The 21004-nt window shown below is 41.2% G+C and overlaps 1 protein-coding gene across 12 annotated transcripts in view; it reads left to right on the top strand.

Moving 5' to 3' along the window:
* Spg11 (SPG11 vesicle trafficking associated, spatacsin) overlaps positions 1–21004 on the top strand; it is a 75938-nt gene that overhangs the window by 50153 nt on the left and 4781 nt on the right. For 3 of the 12 annotated variants that reach the window (XM_074065858.1, XM_074065863.1, XM_074065865.1), the window contains 11 exons: positions 223–495; positions 1059–1259; positions 2318–2425; positions 6704–6866; positions 8740–8954; positions 9361–10111; positions 16931–17070; positions 17857–18103; positions 18407–18544; positions 19705–19838; positions 20503–20610. In XM_074065858.1, coding sequence (XP_073921959.1) covers positions 223–495; positions 1059–1259; positions 2318–2425; positions 6704–6866; positions 8740–8954; positions 9361–10111; positions 16931–17070; positions 17857–18103; positions 18407–18544; positions 19705–19838; positions 20503–20610 — 2478 coding nt within the window. Of the gene's footprint in view, positions 1–222; positions 496–1058; positions 1260–2317; positions 2426–6703; positions 6867–8739; positions 8955–9360; positions 10112–16930; positions 17071–17856; positions 18104–18406; positions 18545–19704; positions 19855–20502; positions 20611–21004 lie in introns of those variants that run through there. The other 9 variants (XR_012445440.1, XM_074065862.1, XR_012445442.1 and 6 more) reach the window with 8 other exon arrangements.

Genomic DNA, 21004 nt, shown 5'->3' with positions numbered 1-21004 from the left:
GAGCTAAAGTGGAAGGATCACAAGTTTGACCCGAGCCAACCTAGGCTGCATAGTATGATCCTTTTAAAAAAACAGCAGGTCACTTTGTAAAATTATATGGTCACTTCCAATAGAGTTTGGGGTGAGAAAGAATAATTTTGCCTGTGCTTTTCTATATCATATTCAGCTCCAGCTGAAATGGAAAATGAAGTGTCTATTTCAATTATCTAATACACTTTCTAGGTGAAATCCCTTCTCCAGTACTTCAGCCCAGTCCTTCAAGACCACTTAACACTGGCTCTTGAGAACTTGCCATCAGTGTTCACCTCTAGAGAGGACAGTGATCAAGTCTACAACAACCTCCCCCAGGAACTCCAGAAAAACAAAGAAGAGATGACTGATGTCTTTGCAGTTCTGCTCCAGTGCTCAGAGGAGCCAGACTCCTGGCACTGGCTCCTGGCTGAGGCAGTGAAACGGCAGGCCCCTATCCTCAGTGTCCTGGCCTCATGTCTCCAGGTGAGAGTTATGAGAAGCCTAAATTAAGGACCTAGAGAGCAACAGAAAAAAAGTGCTGAGGGACAGAGAAAGCTGATAATCAGAAGTGGGTGCTCCAGCATGTTTCCAAGGTCACCAAAACCTTTTATGCTTCTGTAGCTTAGGCTCTCAGCCATTTGTGTACTTGTTTGGGCTTGATGTTCAGTGAACTGAAGTGATGAGAACCTTGGTTTCTGGTTGGCAGTCACAAGAAAGTCAAGAAGGACACATTGGTGGGCAGACCACCACTACTTCTGTAGCATCTTCTTGAGCAGAAGAGGGAATATTCCACATGGTCCCTTAATCAGCAGATCAGTGGAGGGCAGTCCTGTTCTCTTCCACAAATATTCCCGCTCTGTCTTCTTGGCCCTTTGGCCAGCCACACACTACAGTCCCTTGGTTTGTTATAAATTGTGTCATGTTTGGAAACTTTTCATGCCATTTTAACTGAGTTGACTTTTTTTTAAAGAAAATATTCATTTGTATACTTGTTAGGTAATCCAGTACTGCTTATTTTATTTTGAAATTTTCTTATCCTGTGGCAGGATGCCAGTGTTATCCCTTGTCTCTGCGTTTGGATCATTACTTCTGTGGAAGATAGTGTTGCAGCTGAAGCAGTGGGACACATTCAGGGCTCAATAAAGAACCATACATGGGATCTTGAGGACCTTTCCATCATCTGGAGAACATTATTATCAAGGCAGAAGAGTAAAACTCTCATCCGAGGTTTCCAACTTTTTCTTAAGGTAGTGATTCTTTCCTGAGCTTAAGAGGGTCACTTCAGCATATCCTTTGTTTTCTTATTCTCATACCTAGATATTTTTTTTTCCCAGCAAACAATGGATGATAATAGTAATAGAACTACCATTTTTTTTTCTTTTTTCTTTTCTGTGCTGGATATTGAATCCAGGGCCTTGCACATGTTAGGCAAACACTTCACCACTGAGAAACATCCCAGGCATACCATTTATTTAGTATAGTGGGTTTTTTGGTTTTTTTGTTTTGTGGTACTGGGGTTTGAACACAGGGCCTACACCCAAGCCTCTCCACCAACTGTTTTTGTGTGTGTGTGTGTGTGTGTGTGTGTGTGTGTGTGTGAGTGAGTGAGTGAGTGAGTGAGTGAGTGAGTGATGGGTTGGTCTCGAGAACTATTTGCCTAGATTGGCTTTGAACCACAATCCTCCTGATCTCTGCCTTCTGAGTAGCTAGGAATACAGGTGTGAGACACTGGCGCCTGGCTTAGTAAAGTGTTTTTCATACATCATTTTAGCAAGTTCTCACAGTATTCCTATGCAAAGATATCATGTGTGAAGATATTATGAAGTGGCATTACCCTCATTTTACAGATTAATAAACTAATGCTCACAGAACTTAACCCACCCAAGGACACAAAGTACCTTAGTAAGCAGTGTACTTGTAGTTCAGATTCATACTTTCCAGTCCAAAACCTCTGTCCTCCCACCGAGGAGCTCCAGTTGAAGGTAATAGGCAGGGGATAGGGTCACTAGAGCCCGTTTTCGAGGAGTGCATATTAGAAATACCATGTCGCCACCTAGTGGAATGTCTCCTAGCGTGTGCAGCTGGTGCGGAATAGAGACAATGATTTTGTTGAGCACTTGCACCTGGCCTGAGTATCTTTTTTCCCAAAAGGAAAAAGAAATATGATCTTCCCTTCTTTTTAATATCTATGACTTAATTCTGCTGTGATGCTATTATTAATAGCACTTAATGTTCTCTTATTTGGCATTATTCATTGAGAAAATATTAAGTTCAAGATTTTCTAATTTCAAACTCTTTCTCAAAGGATTCCCCATTACTGTTGATGATGGAGATGTATAAATTGTGTATGTTCTTCAAGAATTATAAGGATGCCAAAGTTAAACTTCTGGAGTTCCAAAAGAGCCTTGAAACTGTAAGTTGGAGTTACAGAGCTCTTTCTTACTGACCTGAAATTGGTTGGCTTTGCCTGTTGTCTGCTAGTAGTTGGGATGGAGCAGCAAGAGATTAATGGTTATGTGGCATGATTCAGACTAAGTCCAGAGATTCCAGAAATGGAGAAGCAATGGAAGGAGTCCCAATGACCTCACCAGTTGCCATGAACAGAAATTTCATGAAACATGCTACTGCATCCTGGTGCTACTGCCAAGTATTCATTAATCAGAGATCATTGTCCTGCTGTAGAGCCTAAAACAGGACAGGAGTAGTACGCTCATCTAGGAAGAACCCCAGCAGTACTAGTGTTCAATACTGCTTCAGTCACTGTGAAAGAAAACAACAGTGTTTTCATCAATACTTGTGGCAGTCCCTGTCCAAATAATGCTGAGCCATGTGGTCAGTTCCAGGATTTATCTCTTTGAATATTCAGTTCAGGCCTGTTTAGGATGCTAAGCTTATTAACTTTATGGAAAAATGATGAGGTTTTAAGAGAAGAGAGAGAATATACTTTAGTCCTGCGTGGGGCACCCCAAAAGTGCTATTGGTAAACAAAGTGTGCACCTTCTACCTAACAAATAAATATATCAGGGGAACTTCAGTGCAGGCTTTGGCTCTAAGTCACATTAGTGTTAACTTTAAATAAAAGTTTAAAGGTTATATATTTGAATAGAGTGAATCAGTTATTTGACTATGGCTGAGATTCCTGAATCACAGAAAGTAGGCATGTGGAGGATCACCAGTTTCCAGGTCCCCCTGCATTCTCCAATATTCAGTTTTTCTCTTCTCTTTTCTCCAACTAAATTCTCTACAAATAAAATATTTCTGAGCTCTGCAAAAAAAAAAAAAAAAAAAAAAAGAAAAGGCATATGAATTTCCTCATCTTGCTATTCTCTGTGGCCTGGGCACTCCTAGGTATCATCTTTTTCCTCACTGCCCCTGCTCTGGCCTCCTGCTGAGAAGAGTACAACTCTTCCCATCTTCATCTCAGCCCTTTACTTCCATGTAGTTTCTAGTTCCCATCATATGCTCATGGTACTCCCTTTTCTTCGAGCAACAGAGTTAGATAAACAAGTAATTAAGTAAAGACTAAGGATGAATACCCCAATCCCAGCTGATTTCAATAAGAACACTCAACAGGATAAAGAATCAAGAGTAGACACATTAGCCAGGCACAGTGTTGCTCTCAGCACTCAGGAGGCTGAGGGAAGAAGATATAAGTTTGAGGCCAGCCTGGACTACAGAGTGAGTTTGAGGTCAGCCTGGTATGTGTGTGTGTGTGTGTGTGTATATATATATATATATATATATATATATATGGGGTGGTGGGAAAGAACCCCCAACCTAAAAAAAAAAAAAAACAGAGAAAGGGAAAAAGAATAGACATAATAACTTTTGGCCCTTCTAACAATCAAAGTCTAGTCAGAGAGCTATAGAAAATATTTGGTAACAGTGTCTAAGCAGGAATACTAGTTAAAAATGAGCTGCCTCCTAGTTATCTATCATTGTCATGGTTAAACGTGGTACTGGGGTTTGAAGTCAGGGCCTTATACTTGCTAGGTAGGTGCTCTACCACTTGAGCCACTCTGCCAGCCCTGTTTTGTGTTGGGTAGTTTCAAAATAGGTCTCACAAACTATTTGTCAGGGGCTGGTTTCAAACCACAGTCCCCCTGATCTCTGTCTCTTGAGTATCTAGGATTATAGGCATGAGGCACTGGTGCCTGATGATTATGGCTATCTTCTTAAATAGTTTACAAGGAGGGAGAGGCGCCAGAAGCAAAATGGTCTTCCTTTAAGATAGCCAGTAAGCTGGGTTCAATACTCAGGAGGCTGAATGGGAGGATCACTTGAGCCAGAAGTTCAGGACCAGCCTGGTCAACATAGGAAAACCCCCATATTCTGAACACGGGGGAGCAGGTAACCTTATTGAATATTAAGAGAAGAGGATGAGAAATGGACAGGTAGGACCATATATAACTAGGAAAGAGAGTAGAGAAGGAAATTTCAAGTAGCTATAAGAAGATAGCAGTAATGTGACATAGGATTTTATAAATTATTCCTTTTTTTATATTGTTGTACTGGAGGTACATTGTGACACCTATAAAAGTGCTTACAATATATGTTAGTTAAATTTACCTCTGCCATCATTCTCCTTTATCTCCCCTTCCCCCATTCTTAGAATAGTTTCAGCAGGTCTCATTTTTCCATTTTTATACATGAGTGCATAGTATCTCCACCACACTCACCTCCTACACCCTTTCCTTATATCTCCCATACACACTGGTGCCAACCCCCAGACAGGACCTGTTTGCCTTCCTGTTCTCCATTTTTGAAAAAAGTCATTTTTAAGATAGCTATACAGGGAGTTTCATTATATTTCCACATATTATATTGTATTCCAAATTGGTTCATCCATTTTCTCCTTTCTGTCTTAGTCCTCTTCTTATGGTGATTTCAGCAGGTTTTAAAATTCTGTATTTATTCTTTTATGGAAAGTACATTAAGTATATTCACCTTCTTTACTTCTTTTCTCGCTTTCCTGTTAGTGACCTCCCCTTAATATGGTCTTGATTTTCATTCTTGTCCTTCTTTGCTTAGGTGTCTGATCATTGTTCATTGGGAGGTTTTATTATACCAGTGCCTTGGTATTATACCTGTGCATGCATTTTGCTTACAGGGATGTAACCTTCCTCCACTGTACTTCCTTGCCTTTTTCCCCATTCTGTGTTGTTTAACAGTGTTCGTCATGTTTCCGTTTGTCTTATTCCTACATGGATGTGATGTACTTCATTATTATTCACTGACTTTTTCCTTCTTTGCCTCCTCCCTTGGTATCCTCTGCCAGTCTGACTTTTGGATACATGTTCTGTATAAATTATTTCTTAATTTAAGATCTTCTCTTTTTTTTTTTTTTTTTTTTGCCATGCTGGGGATTGAACCTAGCCTTAGACATGCTGGTCAATCACTCTACCACTTGAACAAACCCCTAGCCCTTAACTTAAGATCTTAACAGTACTGGGCATTCCACTTGAGGGAATAGTGTACTTCTGAAGATCTGTATCACAGCCAGAAAGCCTCTGTGCATATTAGACTTACTTTGAAGTGTCTTCTTACAGTATGAGCAGACGTTTGCAGAGGTCTTCAGTTAAGACTAGGGCCTATCCCAGTACAGGGCACAGAGCTAACAAATTACAAGTTTTTGATGCCTATCTACATAAGATATTCAGTTTTTGAAACCAGGAATTTAAATTTTTATCCCACTGAGAGGCCCATTATGTTTTGATTATGCTGTATGAAGTCTGGAGTGAACTATGAAACTGCAGTGACTTTAAGTATCAAATGTTAGTCTTCAAAAAGTGAATACAAAGCAAGGGGCCAAGTAAAAATCAGGAGTGAAGTGACAAAAGAAGCATCCTGTGGGAAAACATCACTCCTCTTAGTCTTGGGTGCAGTGTCTTGGATACCTTTGCCACACCTTCTATGGAAATTCAGCCTGCTACATGGAGACATCTTCCTATTCATATTTGAAATGTGATTGACATGATATAAATTCAGGCTTCTTAACTGAAATCATTCTTGAATGAGAATGTAAACTATAAGCAAAGTACTCAATAAAACCAGCTCAGCAGTGGTAAGCAAGTCTTTCTAAGAGGTCTTCATAATATGAGTGTAAAACCTGGACTCAAGGGCAGGCCTCAATCCCATTCTAAAATAAAACTGCCAAGTGAAACATGTTTGGTTAATTTCACAGCAACTCATAGGGTATTAATTTGATGATCACTAACTGGGGGAAACTTACACACATGAACTTCAGAGTTGGCATTTAGTCTTTAGGACTCTAGACTTTCATACACGCAACCCTCTGCACCAGGACTTCCCACAAGGAGAGAGGGCAAAGTTGCCCTGTGGGCCTGTTCACTGGTCCTTACTATTTAGGTGATAGGAAGTCACCTTTTTTGGGGAGGAGAATGGGGAGGGAACTGGAGTTTGAACTCAGGGCTCATCCTTATAAAGCACGTGCTCTACAGCTTGAGCCACACCTCCAGTCCATTTTGCTAGGATTATTTTTGGAGATGGGATCTCACAAGGTATTTGCCCAGACTGTCCTTGAACTACTGTCCTCCCAAGTAGCTAGGATTACAGGCGTGAGCCACTGGTGTCTGGCAAGAAGTCACTTTTAGGGGTATCTTAGCGTTCCTGTTCCCAAATTTGAAGGTTTTAATTCTTTCTTTCTCTGAGCCCTTTTTGTTTTTTATAGCTTGACACAGAAGCTACCAGTGTCCTCCCTATTCTACCTGCCACATGGCTGAAGGATCAGGTGTGTTTCCTTTTGAAGCTCATGCCACAGCAGTGTCAGACCCAGTATGAGCTAGGGAAGCTTTTAGAACTGTTTGGTGGAGCAGAGGATCTCTTCTGTGATGGTAAGACAATCCTTATCTTGAAGTTGCTCTTAAAAAGTTAGCTTCCTTAATCTTGAAAATCTTTTAGGAGGGCAATTAAGAATATTGAAATGCCTATGATGGATAACATATTTATAGTCTGTTACTGAGCATAAAGAGGTTATTTATAACTTCAAATTTGGGTTAAAACAGTTCAAAAACATACACTAGAGCACCTGACATAAATAATACAACCATTGTTCTCATTCTAAGCAGTTGTTATCTAGCATCATTTCCCCTCAGCAGGCCTTTACATTAACACATTACTACCATCCTTTTCTTCAGAAAGCAGTCTTCATATGTCATCATTGCTTAGTGTTACAAACCGTATTTCAGGAATGCATAATTCATTTAAAATGTTTCAGAGACAAATTGTGCTTATTTTTCTGCAGATTCCTTCAGATGTTGGCATTCTCTAAGCTTGTTGCAGATTAAATCAAACTAATATTGCCTACTGTTTTCCAGTTGTTTGATAATATTAAGTTTTTGCTGACTGATAATGTTATTCCTTTATACTAGATTCTGACATTTTCACTGCTAAGGTTATACTGTCACATTTAAACTCACAAATGTTTAGTTGGAAAGCTCAAATTTGCACAGAACACTGACAGAATGTGGGGTTCCATGCCAAATGTTGTAGGCTGCCGGTCTAATGACTAGAGGGAAAGAGAGGTATTTCTAAAATGTAGTAATACAAGATGTAGTTGTTTACTGTGCAGACCAAATGGACAGAGAGCTGCCTGCATTGATCTGTAATAATTTTCATTTTCTTAGAATGAATTTCCTGTTGTTTGCTATTGTTAATCTATCTTTGAATAATTACTAGGATTAGCTACTTTGTTAACCATTACTGTAGTACTTTTATTCATGTAAATTATGGGGTTTTTTTTTTTTTTGAGACAGGACTTTACTTTGTAGCCCAGGCTGGCCTCAAACTGACTATGTAGTTTAGGCTGATCTCAAACTCAAAATCCTCCTGAATGTTGGGATTACAGTGGTGCATGCTGCGCAATCATGCCCAGCCGAGAATTTTTTTTTTTTTCTTTTGGCACTGGAGATTGAACCCAGGGCTTTGTACATACTAAGCAAACTACCACATGCTAGGGAAGCACTCTATGCTCCCTGCACTTTTGGTTTTGAAATAAAGTCTGTCTAACTTCTCCTGGGCCAACCTTGAAGTCATGATCCTCCTGCCTCTGCCTCCCAAGTAGCTGGGATTACAGGCATGCACCTGGCCCAACTGAGAAATCTGCATGTTGCTAGTATAATTTCCAGGACATCAGGAAGAACTCAGCTGGGCCTCCCTGAGTAAGTAAGTAGCTATCAGAAGGAGCATTCTTAACACAGTGGTGCTAGCCAGCTTCAGTTTAAATTGTCCTACACATTTCTGTGTCTTGATCCACAAGATGGCTACATTGGACAAATGACTGATTGTACAAATCTGATCAAGAGCAAAATCCAGAGAGAGGTTGGCCTAGCCTAAGTGAATGGCTAAAATCTTCCTAAGATTACTGCATTCTTACTACTTTGTAGGCCATCAACCTCTGCCCTTTTATATAAAGTCAAATGTCTAGATTGAGTTCAGATCCTAATCTCTAATACTTCTTAGAATAGGATAGACAAGTTCAGCCAGACTTTACTACAAAGGATTTTCTAGAGCCATTTTTTGGCATCTTTGGTATATAAAGAACAATTTATGGCTTCTGTCAATCAAATTAGAAAGATAATGTTTTTGTTTTTCCTTTACTCAAATTAGTATGTTAAGCATGCATTTCCTCCTAATATTTGTTACTCATAAAATACCATAGCAGTATTTTCTTGTTTAAATGTTTATATCCTCCTTTATTTGGCACAGGTCCAGATGTGAAGAAGTTGTATGTCCTTAGCCAGATTTTGAAGGATACATCCATAGCCATTAATCATGTAATTATTACCAGCTACAGCATTGAGAATTTTCAGCATGAATGCAGATCCATTTTGGAAAGACTGCAGACAGATGGACAGTTTGCATTGGCCAGGAGAGTAGCAGAATTAGCTGAGTTACCTATGGACAGCCTGGTTATTGAAGAGGTATCATTAGTCTTTTAAGTTAAAGTCTTAGTTTTTTAAAGCAGCATAAACCAGAGAACCAAATAAGATACAATTTATAGGAGATGAGGCCTTTTACCTTTGGATGTTCATTATTGAAGGATGTTTGCTTTTAAAGTGTGTTGCTTGAAGATGTACTCCAACTATTTTCCTTTGAATAGAGTTAAATATAAGGTGGCTTCCTCTGGAACCTCATTCAGTTAGATAAATTGAAAATTGTTTTTGCTACCTTAACTTTCCAGATAAAATATCCATGTTGTCTGTAGCCAAATCTCATGTTCTCCAGTTTGATTTGGTTTTAGCAAATATGGTGTACTTAGGGAACATTAACATTTGTAATACTTCTTTATCGAGGAAAGCCTAAAATTTGCTTTGTTGAATTTCACAGATAATGCAGGAAATGCAGACACTAAAACACATCGCACAGTGGTCCCTGAAACAAGCAAGAATTGACTTCTGGAAAAAATGCCACGAGAATTTTAAGAAAAATGTCATTTCAAACAAAGCAGCTTCTTCCTTTTTCTCCACCCAGGCCCTTATGGCCTGTGAGGATACAGTAGGACAAAGCAGCATTGAGGAACGCCATCTGCTGCTTACCCTGGCAGGACACTGGCTTGCACAGGAGGACCCAGTGCCCTTGGACAAGCTGGAGGAGCTGGAGAAACAGATCTGGGTCTGCCGCATCACCCAGCACAACCTCCTCAGAGGGAATCCAGAGGAAACAGAGCCTAGATTTTCTCGACAGATCTCAACTAGTGGTGAACTTTCCTTTGATAGCTTAGGCAGTGAGTTTTCCTTCTCCAAATTGGCTGTTCTGAACACGTCAAAATACTTAGAACTTAATGGCCTTCCATCCAGAGAGGCATGTGAGAATAGATTGGATCGGAAGGAGCAGGATTCACTAAACTTTTTGATTGGGCACCTACTGGATGATGGCTGTGTACATGAAGCAAGTAGAGTGTGCCGGTACTTTCATTTCTATAACCGAGATGTGGCCTTGGTGTTACATTGCAGAGCTCTGGCCTCAGGGGAGGCCAGTGTGGATGACCTGCACCCAGAGATCCGTGCTCTCCTACAAGGTGCTGAGCTGCCTGAGGAAGAGGAGGAGCCTGGCATTCCTCTAAGGAAAGTCCACAGCAGTAAGTAAAGGAGGTCACATGAGCCTGAGTTCCAAATGGCACTGTTGGTACTTGCTCCAAGAAGGAAAGGTTCAGTGTGGCATAATAATTACACTAAGTTAAGGGGACAGCAACTTTTTTCCTGGTAATTAACCCACTCACTGATTTCAACTTGCTTATGTATCAGAGTTAGAGGGAATCCGACATAACTAGTTTGCTTGAATTTATTCTTTGCAAATATGCCTTCAATTTTACATTGATAGGGGAGTGCTGGGGATGTAGCTCAGTGGCAGAGCACTTGCCCAGCATATGCAAAACCCCAGGGTTCAAGCCCTAGCACTAAAAACTAAAGGGAGGAAAAGAAGGAACAAGAGAGATTTTTATATTAACCTTTAGTTTTCGTAGAGATTCTCAGGGATTTCCTATATGGACAATAATGTCATCTGCAAATACAGTTTTACTACCCCCTGCCCATACATGCCTTTTATTTCTTGTTTTTGCTTTATTGCACTGCCTAGGCCTTTTAGTACTATGTTAAATAGGAGGGGTGAGAATGAGCATGCTTTCCTTATTCCTGATCTTATGAGGAAAGAACTCAGTCTTTCATTATTACATATGATACTAGCTTTAGGGTTTTTTCTATTACATATTATATTAGCTGTGGGGGTTGCTGGGGTTTTTTGGTGGTGCTGGGGGTTGAGCTCAGGCCTCACACTTGATAGGCAGGTGCTCTACCATGTGAGCCATGTCTCCAGCCCATTTTAGATACTTTTGAGATAGGGTCTTACTTTATGCCTAAGCCAGCCGGTACTGTGATCCTCCTATTTGCGCTTCCCCACATAGCTGGGATGACAGGCATACGTGCCACTGTGCCTAGCCATTGATTGAGATGGGGTCTTAAGAGCTTTTTGCTCAGGCTGGCCTTTAACCTCAATCTTCCCAATCTCTGCCTTCCAAATAGCTAAGATTACAAGCTTGAGCCACTGTGCCCAGCTAGTTGTGGGGATTTTGAAGATATGATTTATCATGTTGAGGACATTCCTTTCTGCTCCTAGTTTAAAGAGCATTTTTATCATGAATCAATGTGGAATTTTGTCCTCTTTTTCCTGTATCTATCCATCTGATCACATTAATGATTTTAGAATATTGAGCCAGCCTTGCATTCCCAGGATAAACTCCATTTGATTCTAGAGCATTAATCTTTTTGATATCCAGCTGGAATTGATTTGCTATTTAGTTGAGGATTTTGTTGTTTTATTCATGAGGACATGAGGAATATTGATCTGTAATCTTTTTTTTCTTTCTTTCTTTTTCTTTTATTATTCATATGTGCATACAAGGCTTGGTTCATTTCTCCCCCCTGCCCCCACCCCCTCCCTTACCACCCACTCCGCCCCCTTCCTCTCTCCCCCACCCCCTCAATACCCAGCAGAAACTATTTTGCCCTTATTTCTAATTTTGTTGTAGAGAGAGTATAAGCAATAACAGGAAGGGACAAGGGTTTTTGCTGGTTGAAATAAGGATAGCTATACAGGGCATTGACTCACATTGATTTCCTGTGCGTGGTTGTTACCTTCTAGGTTAATTCTTTTTGATCTAACCTTTTCTCTAGTACCTGTTCCCCTTTTCCTGTTGGCCTCAGTTGCTTTTAAGGTATCTGCTTTAGTTTCTCTGCGTTAAGGGCAACAAATGCTAGCTAATTTTTTAGGTGTCTTACCTATCCTCACCCCTCCCTTGTGTGCTCTCGCTTTTATCATGTGCTCATAGTCTAATCCCATTGTTGTGTTTGCCCTTGATCTAATGTCCACATATGAGGAAGAACATACGATTTTTGGTCTTTTGGGCCAGGCTAACCTCACTCAGAATGATGTTCTCCAATTCCATCTATTTACCAGCGAATGGTAACATTTCGTTCTTCTTCATGGCTGCATAAAATTCCATTGTGTATAGATACCACATTTTCTTAATCCATTCGTCAGTGCTGGGGCATCTTGGCTGTTTCCATAACTTGGCTATTGTGAATAATGCCGCAATAAACATGGGTGTGCAGGTGCCTCTGGAGTAACCTGTGTCACATTCTTTTGGGTATATCCCCAAGAGTAGTATTGCTGGATCAAATGGTAGATCAATGTCTAGCTTTTTAAGTAGCCTCCAAATTTTTTTCCAGAGTGGTTGTACTAGTCTACATCCCCACCAACAGTGTAAGAGGGTTCCTTTTTCCCCCGCATCCTCACCAACACCTGTTGGTGGTGTTGCTGATGATGGCTATTCTAACAGGGGTGAGGTGGAATCTTAGTGTGGTTTTAATTTGCATTTCCTTTATTGTTAGAGATGGTGAGCATTTTTTCATGTGTTTTTTGGCCATTTGAATTTCTTCTTTTGAGAAAGTTCTGTTTAGTTCATTTGCCCATTTCTTTATTGGTTCATTAGTTTTGGGAGAATTTAGTTTTTTAAGTTCCCTATATATTCTGGTTATCAGTCCTTGTAATCTTTTTTTAATACTGTTTTTGTCCCTTTTTTTGATTATTAGGGTAATGCTGGTTTCATGAGTTGTGAAGTATCCCCTCTTTTGTTTTTTGGAAAACATTGTGTGAAATTTGTGTTATTTCTTTAACTGCTTAGTAGAATTCACCAGTAAAACCATCTGAACCTGGAGATTTTTTTTGAGATCTATTTTTAGATTTTACACTATGAATTCAATTCCTTTCATAATTTAGGACTGTTGAGGTTATCTTTTGTATCTTAGGTGAGGTTTAGTCGTTTGTGGTTTTGAGGAACCCTTTTCTTCCCTGCCTTTTGGATTATTTGAACTATTTTTGGTGTTCCATCTTAATTCATTGTGATTTTGACTACATATCATTTAATATTTTAATTGATTGCTTTAAGGATTGCAGTATACATTCTTCAGTGTACTTAGAATATTTTACTACTTCAACTGAACTGTGGAAACCTTACTAACCAAATAGGATCCTTTATATCCTCCCTTTACATCCTCATTGTCTTATATTACATCTCCATACTTTGAAAATCCTTCAAACAATGCTTTAATTTTTTGCTTTACAGAAAAACATATATTTAAAAACTCTAGAGGAGTATGACAGATTACATTTACTCATATGCCTAAAACTTTTCTTGTTTTTTTTCCCATTCCTTATATCTCAAGTTTCCTTTTGGTTTCTTTTTGTTTCTGTCTGAAGGTCTTCTTCCGTAATTTTTTTTTGTGGTACTGGAGCTTGAACTCAGGACCTATACCTTAAGCCACTCCACCAGCCCTTCTTTGGGATGGGTATTTTCAAGATAGGGTCTCACGGACTATTTTCCTAGGTTGGCTTCGAACCGTGATCCTCCTGATCTGTCTCCTGAGTAGCTAGGATTACAGGTGTGAGCCACTGGTGCCCGGCAATAATTCTTTTAGAACTGTTTTACTAGTAACAGATTCTTAGTTCTTCTTGTTTTTATTGCTTGTTTTGTTTTTGCGATACTGGGGATTGAACCTCATTTTTTTTTCTTCCATCATTTTTTCTTCAGCTGGGAATTTTTGAAGAATGGTTTTGCTGGGTATAGAAAATTGCTTTTGTTTTATTTTTGGCCTTCATGAAAAATCTGTAGTCATTTCAGTCATTGTTCACTTCTATATAGTGCCTATTTCTTTGGTTGCTTTAAAGACTTTTTGGGTTGTATTTCATTAGGTTTATTCTATTTGGGACTCACTGAGCTTCTCCAAATGTAAGTTTACATATTTCATCAAGCTTGGGAGGTGTTCAGCCATACATATATATATATATATATTTTTTTTTTTTTTTTAAATTTAAACAGGTCTTGCTGTGTAATCCAGCTGGTCTTGAACTCACTATGTAGCTCAGGCTTCACTCCTACTGCCTTACCCTCAAGTGCTGGGATTACAGGCGTGCCACTATACCTGGCTGAAGTATTTGGAAATTTTTTAAAACACCATACCCTTTCTCCTTCTTCTAGAACTTTAATGTTATTAATTTAGAGTATTTTTTCTCTCTCAAATCTCCAAGGCTTCCCCACCCCCACCGCGTGGTACTGGGATTTGAACTACCACTTAAGCTACTCCAGCCCTATTTTGTGTTGGGTATTTTCGAGAAAGGCTCTTACAAACTGTTTGTCTGGGGCTGGCTTCGAACTGTGCTTCTCCTGAGCTCTACCTCTTAGTAGTAGCTAGGACTACAGGTGTGAGCCACTGACGCCATGCTCAGCTTTTCTTTTTCAGTCTTCTTTTTTTTTTTTTCTGTTGTTCAGATTGGATAATTTCTGTTGATCTATCTTTCATTTCACAGAACTTCTCCTCTGTCCTTTCCACTCTGTGAATTGTCTTTATTTTTATAATTTTAATTGCCATTTTCTTTGTAGCTATTTTTTGATGTGTTTCTTTGCTACATTTCAGTTTGTCTCAAGCATATACTGTTGCTTATTGTGACATTGATGTAATGGGTGCCTTGACATCTTTTGTCAGATAACTTTAATGCATGTGCTATTTTAATGCTGGCAGCCATTTCTTGTCTTTTTTTCAGGGGAGTTGAGATTTTCCTGTTTTTTTGTATACTTGAGTAAATTTCTGGGTTGCATCCTGGACATATAGCTTATTATTTAAATATAATCTGTGAAACTCTGGGTCTTGTTTACATCTTGTAAAGAATATTGATGTTTTTGAGCAGATCTGGTTAGGTACAGGCTGATGTTCTGTGACCTGTGGTTCCGGTCTCAGTTCAGTCTGCTCAGCAGTGCTATCCAGATCCATCCTGTTTCTGCATGCTACCTAGTGGTCAGCATGAGACCTGTGTCATGGTCTTGGGTTAATTCAGTTCTCAGAGGATTTTGTATAATAGGGTAGATCCATATGTGAACAGCCTAGGAATGAGCCTTGTAGTTCATAAAAACTCCTTTGGCTTGTTTTCCTGAGCCTCTTCTAGGGTAGTTTCTATTTCCCAAGGTTTCCCTTTTTAGTCCTCTGACCAAAATCTGGAGGTTTAGTTGCTGTACTCTTCACACACTTGACTTATGTCCACTTCCAGAGCCAGGTGGCAAGAGGGTATTTACTCTACCTTCTTTGCTTAGAAGACTCCCATCTCTGAGTTTTGACTCACTCCAGCTACCATTGCAGCTCTACTATCGCTGCTAAGCATTGGCTTGGGTGCCGGGGCATCAGGAGTTCCCTTTCCTACCCCTTGAACTGGCACTAAAGGGCTTCTCTTCCAGGCATGCCTTTGCTTGTGCTTGCTTGAACATTCTAGAGAATGTGGAAGATTGTGATCTTCCCTCCTTTCCTCTCCCTTCCCCTCCCTCTCCCTCGGGGTTCAGTTCTTGGTTTCAGGCAGCACTGCCTGGCTGGAGGTTACAAGAGGAGGAAGTGGTCATTCTCAGTATCTTCAATTTGCCTGCTCCATTTTACTTTTCAGAGTCCTCATGTAGTCACTGCATGCCTTGGGTCTGGATTTTATGTTGAATTCAGTGGGAGAGATAAGGTGAAGTGAGCCTATTCTGACTGACTTAGACTTGAATCCTGCAGGGAAGGATGAATAGGAATGACAGTCTGAGTTGCATGTCATTTGTTTTTGTTTTTTTATTGTTTTGTTATTCATATGTGCATACAATGCTTGGGTCATTTCTCCCCCCTGCCCCCACCCCCATGTCATTTGTTTTTAAGGCATATTTTTATAATGTTTCCTACTTTAAATGCAGAAGTTTAACATGCTTAGTATAACAAACAATACAGTTCACAAGTGTGTAAAGTAAAAAGTGTATTCGGTGCCACCCCCATCAGGTCCCCCAGAACAGCTCTTTCACTTGCGTGGTGTGCCTTACTTTCTACATGCAGGCACAAGTGCACATACAGTATTTATTTTTTACAAAAATTATATTGATCTATATCTTTGCTTATCAGAACATATGCATTGACTCTTTCTTTCTAATGGCTACAGAGCATTCTCTGCAACTGTACAGTTCTTCCATGATTTAACAGTGCTTATTGATGTACGTTCAAATGTTTCTATTTTGTTTTGCCATCAAAAAGTATTACATAAGAATCCTACTTTTTTTTTCCTAATAGAAGTCCTTTATCAAATTAAGAGAGTGTGTCATATTTCAGGCTAAGCTCTTGTTTGATTTTTGCAGTGCTGGGGATTGAACTCATTACCTTACACATGCTAGGAAAGTCCTCTGCCACTGAGCTATACGTCCAAATACTGCCCAAGTGTTTTTTTTTTTTTTATAATAAGGAATGGATTTTAATTTTACTATACCTTTAAAGTATGTTTGCATTTTAGAAATGAGTATGTAGAAGATTGACTTGAGGGAGGAGGGAGGTTGGCAAGAGACAGAAAATGGACCCTTAGATGCAAGATGGTGAAGGCTGGAACTAGGGCAGTGACTGGAGAGATGTTTTGGAAATAGCGAGATCTGCTAACTTACTTGACAGGGAAGACTGGGAGGGAGGATGTGTGGAGGAGTCTGGCAGGTAGGCATCTTGGTGCTGCTCTCTAGAGCACTTAGATGGCTTTGAGTCTTTTGTAGTAGGAGGTCTTTGAAGCAACCCTGGCTGGGATTTCCTGGAAAAAGGCATTAAAAAAATTTAAGAGGTAGCTGGCGGTGTATGTAGCTCAATGGTAGAGAACCTGTCTAGCAAGTACAAGGCCCTAATTCCAAACTCCAGTACCACCGCCAAAAAAAAAAGTTTTTTACAAGGGACCCTGTCAGAAATAGTCCCAGCTTGGGAGTGTAGTGCAGTGCACACAGAGAGGTGGAGTCATAGAGAGATGGGGAGACACCTTATACTGCTAACCTAGAGCCCCCCCTCAGACTTGTGTTTGCTTCCAGCTTCCAGCTTGGATAGTCAGTCATTTGTGATGGTGGTCCCCAGTGATGAAGTGGTGACAAATCTGAAAACTCTGACAAGCAAATGCCTCAATGGGAAGAACTACTGCCGGCAGGTCCTCTGCCTGTATGAACTTACCAAGGTATGTTCCACGGTTGAGGAGCCCTGCAGGGGAGGAAGGGAGAGGGGACATTGGAGGTAGATTTTGGACATTGCTGTGTCAGCCCTTCAGATAATCATGACCTGAAAGAGTTCTCGAGGATGTCGGCCTCTATAAATTCACCTTTAGGGATTAGTGGGGAGGACAGCAGGCCAAGTTCTGAAAGGCCAACTTGACTCCTGCCTGCAGCTTAGCCAACCGGAAAGCTAGGGCAAGTTATTTTGCTTCCATGGGCCCCTGGCTTTTCATCTATAAATGATTTGAACGTGAGGGTCCCTTCTAAATCTCATTTTTACTTCGTGACTGGTGGAGCATTCCATATGGAGTGCAAAGAGTATAAATACAGGGGCCAGAGCAGCCAGGAATCTTTGATTCTGTGCTGGTTCGGGAGACAGGATGCAGGAGTGCATGAGAGAAATAAAGCTGAACATTAAAGCCCTTTGCCCTAGAGAAGACTGTGAGACTGAGACTTCTTTGAAAATTGAGGGTTTAGCTGTTGCTGTGGGAATAAGGAAGGGGCTCTTGCATTCTATTCCAGTGTCTTACATTTCATAATGTTTGAAAAACATCAGCGTTCAACAAGAGGTTTTCTCAGGCCTTTCTTCTGCTTGGATCTGACTTTGGTGAAATGGTACAGCGGACTAGAAAACACTACTTGCTTCTTCTAAGGTTCTTGCCCAGGGTGAAGGATTCTAAGCTTAGAATCTGTCCACATCGCATTTCAGAAAACTTTGACTTTTACTTTGCTTTTAATTATCTTCCTTTCAGGAATTGGGGTGTTCCTACACAGATGTTGCTTCCCTAGATGGTGAGGCCATGCTGCGGACAATCTTGGCCTCTCAGCAGCCTGACCGATGCAAACAAGCCCAGGTCTTCATCAGCACTCAGGGCCTCAAGCCAGACACTGTGGCTGAGCTTGTGGCTGAAGAGGTGACCCGTGAGCTGCTGACCCCATCAGAGGGAACAGGTGCCCTGCCCTCCAGGCCTCCCCTAACCTCCCAGACACCATTTTCAGGTTCCCAACATTTAAGGATTTGGATGTATGCTCATTGGCAGTTTGTACGTTTGACTGTTTTGTACTGTTTTATTACCATGTTTAGAGTAGCTCTGCCCCTCTCTGAACTAAAGAAATTCTTCCCTATAAGATAACCAGTAGGCCAAGGCTTTTGGGCTCAGCATTGGGAAAGCTGCAGAGGAAGCTGAATCAGCATTTTTTGCTGATGCCCAGGCCTGAGCAGAGTGGGCCTCCTGGCACCACACTCTTGCCATTCTCCCAAGTCTCTTGCAAATCCAGTGCCTGTCTCATCATTCTGTGCAGGACATAAGCAGATGTTCAGCCCAGCAGAGGAAAACCAGACATTTCTTCAGCTGACTGCTCTGTGTCAAGACCGTACATTGGTAGGCATGAAGTTGTTGGATAAGATTTCTTCTGTTCCCCATGGGGAACTGTCCTGCAGTAAGTTCTGAGCCTTTTTCTTACATGTTTTGTGTCTAGACTTCTCCAAAAGATCTTCTGGGATATTTCCTCCAAAACTAGACTTGAGTCCTTGTTCTTGGTCTGGATACCTAGCCCTACAGTATGGGTTATAAGTACTTTGTAGGAAGCTGTAAGTTCATTGAAGAATGTTTAGAAGGTATGGTAGAGTACTCTTAAAATCTAATCACACAAAGAAAGATAGCCTTTATCACCTCTGTATTACCCTGCAAAGTGGGTATTATTGTCCCCATTTTAGAAGAGAGGTAACTGAAGCTTGGAGTAACTGATTAATTTATAGCTGAGCTGAACATGGTATACATATCTATAATCCCAGTACTTGGGAGGAAGAGACGGGTGGATCATGAATTCAAGCCCAGCCTGGGCTACACAGCAAGTTCAAGACAAGCGTAATGTGTGCAAGGCACTGGGTTTGATCCACAGCACCACCAGAAAAAAATAATAGTAATAATAAAAAAATATAGTTGAGTGACGGAGCTGGTATTTGAAGTGAGTCTATAACTTCCAAGTCTGCTCATTTTCCACAATGTGTAGCTCATTACAGGCATTCAGTAGTATGGTTTCTCTGATCTGTTTCTATGTTTCTTTTTTTCAAAACTGGCATTATAATGGGTGGGGATGTATCTCAGTGGAAGAGCACTTGCCTAGCATGTGCAAGGCCTTGGGTTGGGTCCCCAGCACCACAAAAAGGCATTACACTGTATATAATGTTCATAGTTTATTTTATGAATATTCTGTCTCTTAACAGTTTTTATGATGTTATGAAGTCAATATACCTCAGTGGTTACACAGTATTTCTCATGTGATTAAAATTGTTAGGGTTGGTGGCGTGACTAAGTGGTAGAATGCTTGCCTAGTAAGTACGAGGCCCTGAGTTCAAACCAAAGTATCGGAAATACACACACGCATACACACGCACACACACGCGTTATTGTCGGAACTTTAGATTGCCTCTGCTTTTCCTATGTTAAACACATTCATGAGGCCTCTAGAGAAGTAAGAGAGCTCTCTCCAGACAGACCTCTTCTCTACGAGGTCCCTTCACCCTCTTTGTCAGGCAGAAGTCAACAGTGGCTGGCCACAGATCACAGCTCCATCTTACAAATGTCCTACCCACCCAGCCACAGAGCTCCTGATCCTGGCCCATCAGTGCTTCACCCTGACGTGCCACGTGGAGGGCATCATCAGAGTCCTACAAGCTGCTCGGATGCTCACCGACAACCACTTGGCCCCCAATGAGGAGTATGGACTGGTAGTGAGTAGCCGTTCCAACTCGAGGCAGACTGACAGGCACCAGATAGGCTGGGGGCCAACTCAAAGCCACTGTGGTCTCAGGGACTTCTGCCCCTCTGGGTTCCTATACCTGCCTGACAGCTGGGCAGCCCAGCCCTGTACTCCAAGTTTTGATGTCTGTCATAATCAAGTGATTGCTCCAGAGGAGAAAGCAAGAGGGGTCCCCACTATGTTCCAGGGCCATTGTACTCTCTTGCCAGGACAGTTTTTCTAGAGCGCCAAGACAGCTACATTTCTCCCCAAAATTCAAATCTTCCTCTTATCTGTGAATTGACTACTCAAGCCTTGTATACTTCCCCAGATTTCTGGTAGCTGAGCAAATCATAGCCCACTGAAATTAGTAGTGGCAGGAAGGAAGAGGAGCCTGCCCGGAAAAGAGCTTGATAGTCTCACATTCAGACAACAGAGAAAGGGAACAGCCTGGCATCCCAGACACTGGCATTTCCAAATTCAAATTCTCCAGAGAAGTCTCCTGCTGGGTACATGGGAGGGAAGTGAGGCAGCAGCCTGGCCAATGAGCCCCTCTCCCCATGGAGCTTAGCACCTGAAGGTAACCAAACTGTTGGGGGGTAGTGGTCTGGCTCCTAAAACTGCCGGTGATGCTGACGCAAGCACCCTTCCCTCAGGTGCGTCTCCTCACTGGCATCGGAAGATATAACGAGATGACGTACATATTTGACTTGCTACATAAAAAACACTACTTTGAAGTGTTGATGAGGAAGAAGCTAGATCCGGTAGGTGTAAAGTAGTGAGCTCCAGGATGACATGTACTGAGATGGGCATAAGCTCAATCAGGTGCAGGGGAGGAATCAGGGACCTTTCTGGGACATACACTGTAACCAATGGCTTAAGGTTAGATTTCAAGGCTGGTAGAGTGGCTCAGTGGTAGAGTGCCTGCCTAGCAAGTGTGAGGCCCTGAGGTCAAACCCCAGTGCCGCCCTCCCCTCAGCCCCCCTCCTGCCAAAAAAAGTTAGATTTCAGAATGGTTAAATACTAAAGAATGCTAAATACTAAAGAAAAAGTTTGTCCTCAACCTCAGCCTCTCACCTTCCTCTGAGTGTGTGTTTTGGCAGAGGCAAAATCCTACTGAAAGTGGTTTTTCAGCTCTGAGGCTGTGCCTCTGAGGGC

This window comes from Castor canadensis, chromosome 2, assembly GCF_047511655.1.
Source record: "Castor canadensis chromosome 2, mCasCan1.hap1v2, whole genome shotgun sequence".
In the NCBI taxonomy this organism is placed as follows: domain Eukaryota; kingdom Metazoa; phylum Chordata; class Mammalia; order Rodentia; family Castoridae; genus Castor; species Castor canadensis.
The sequence above is the reverse complement of the archived record's forward strand: the minus strand, read 5'-3'. Positions and strand labels throughout refer to the sequence as shown.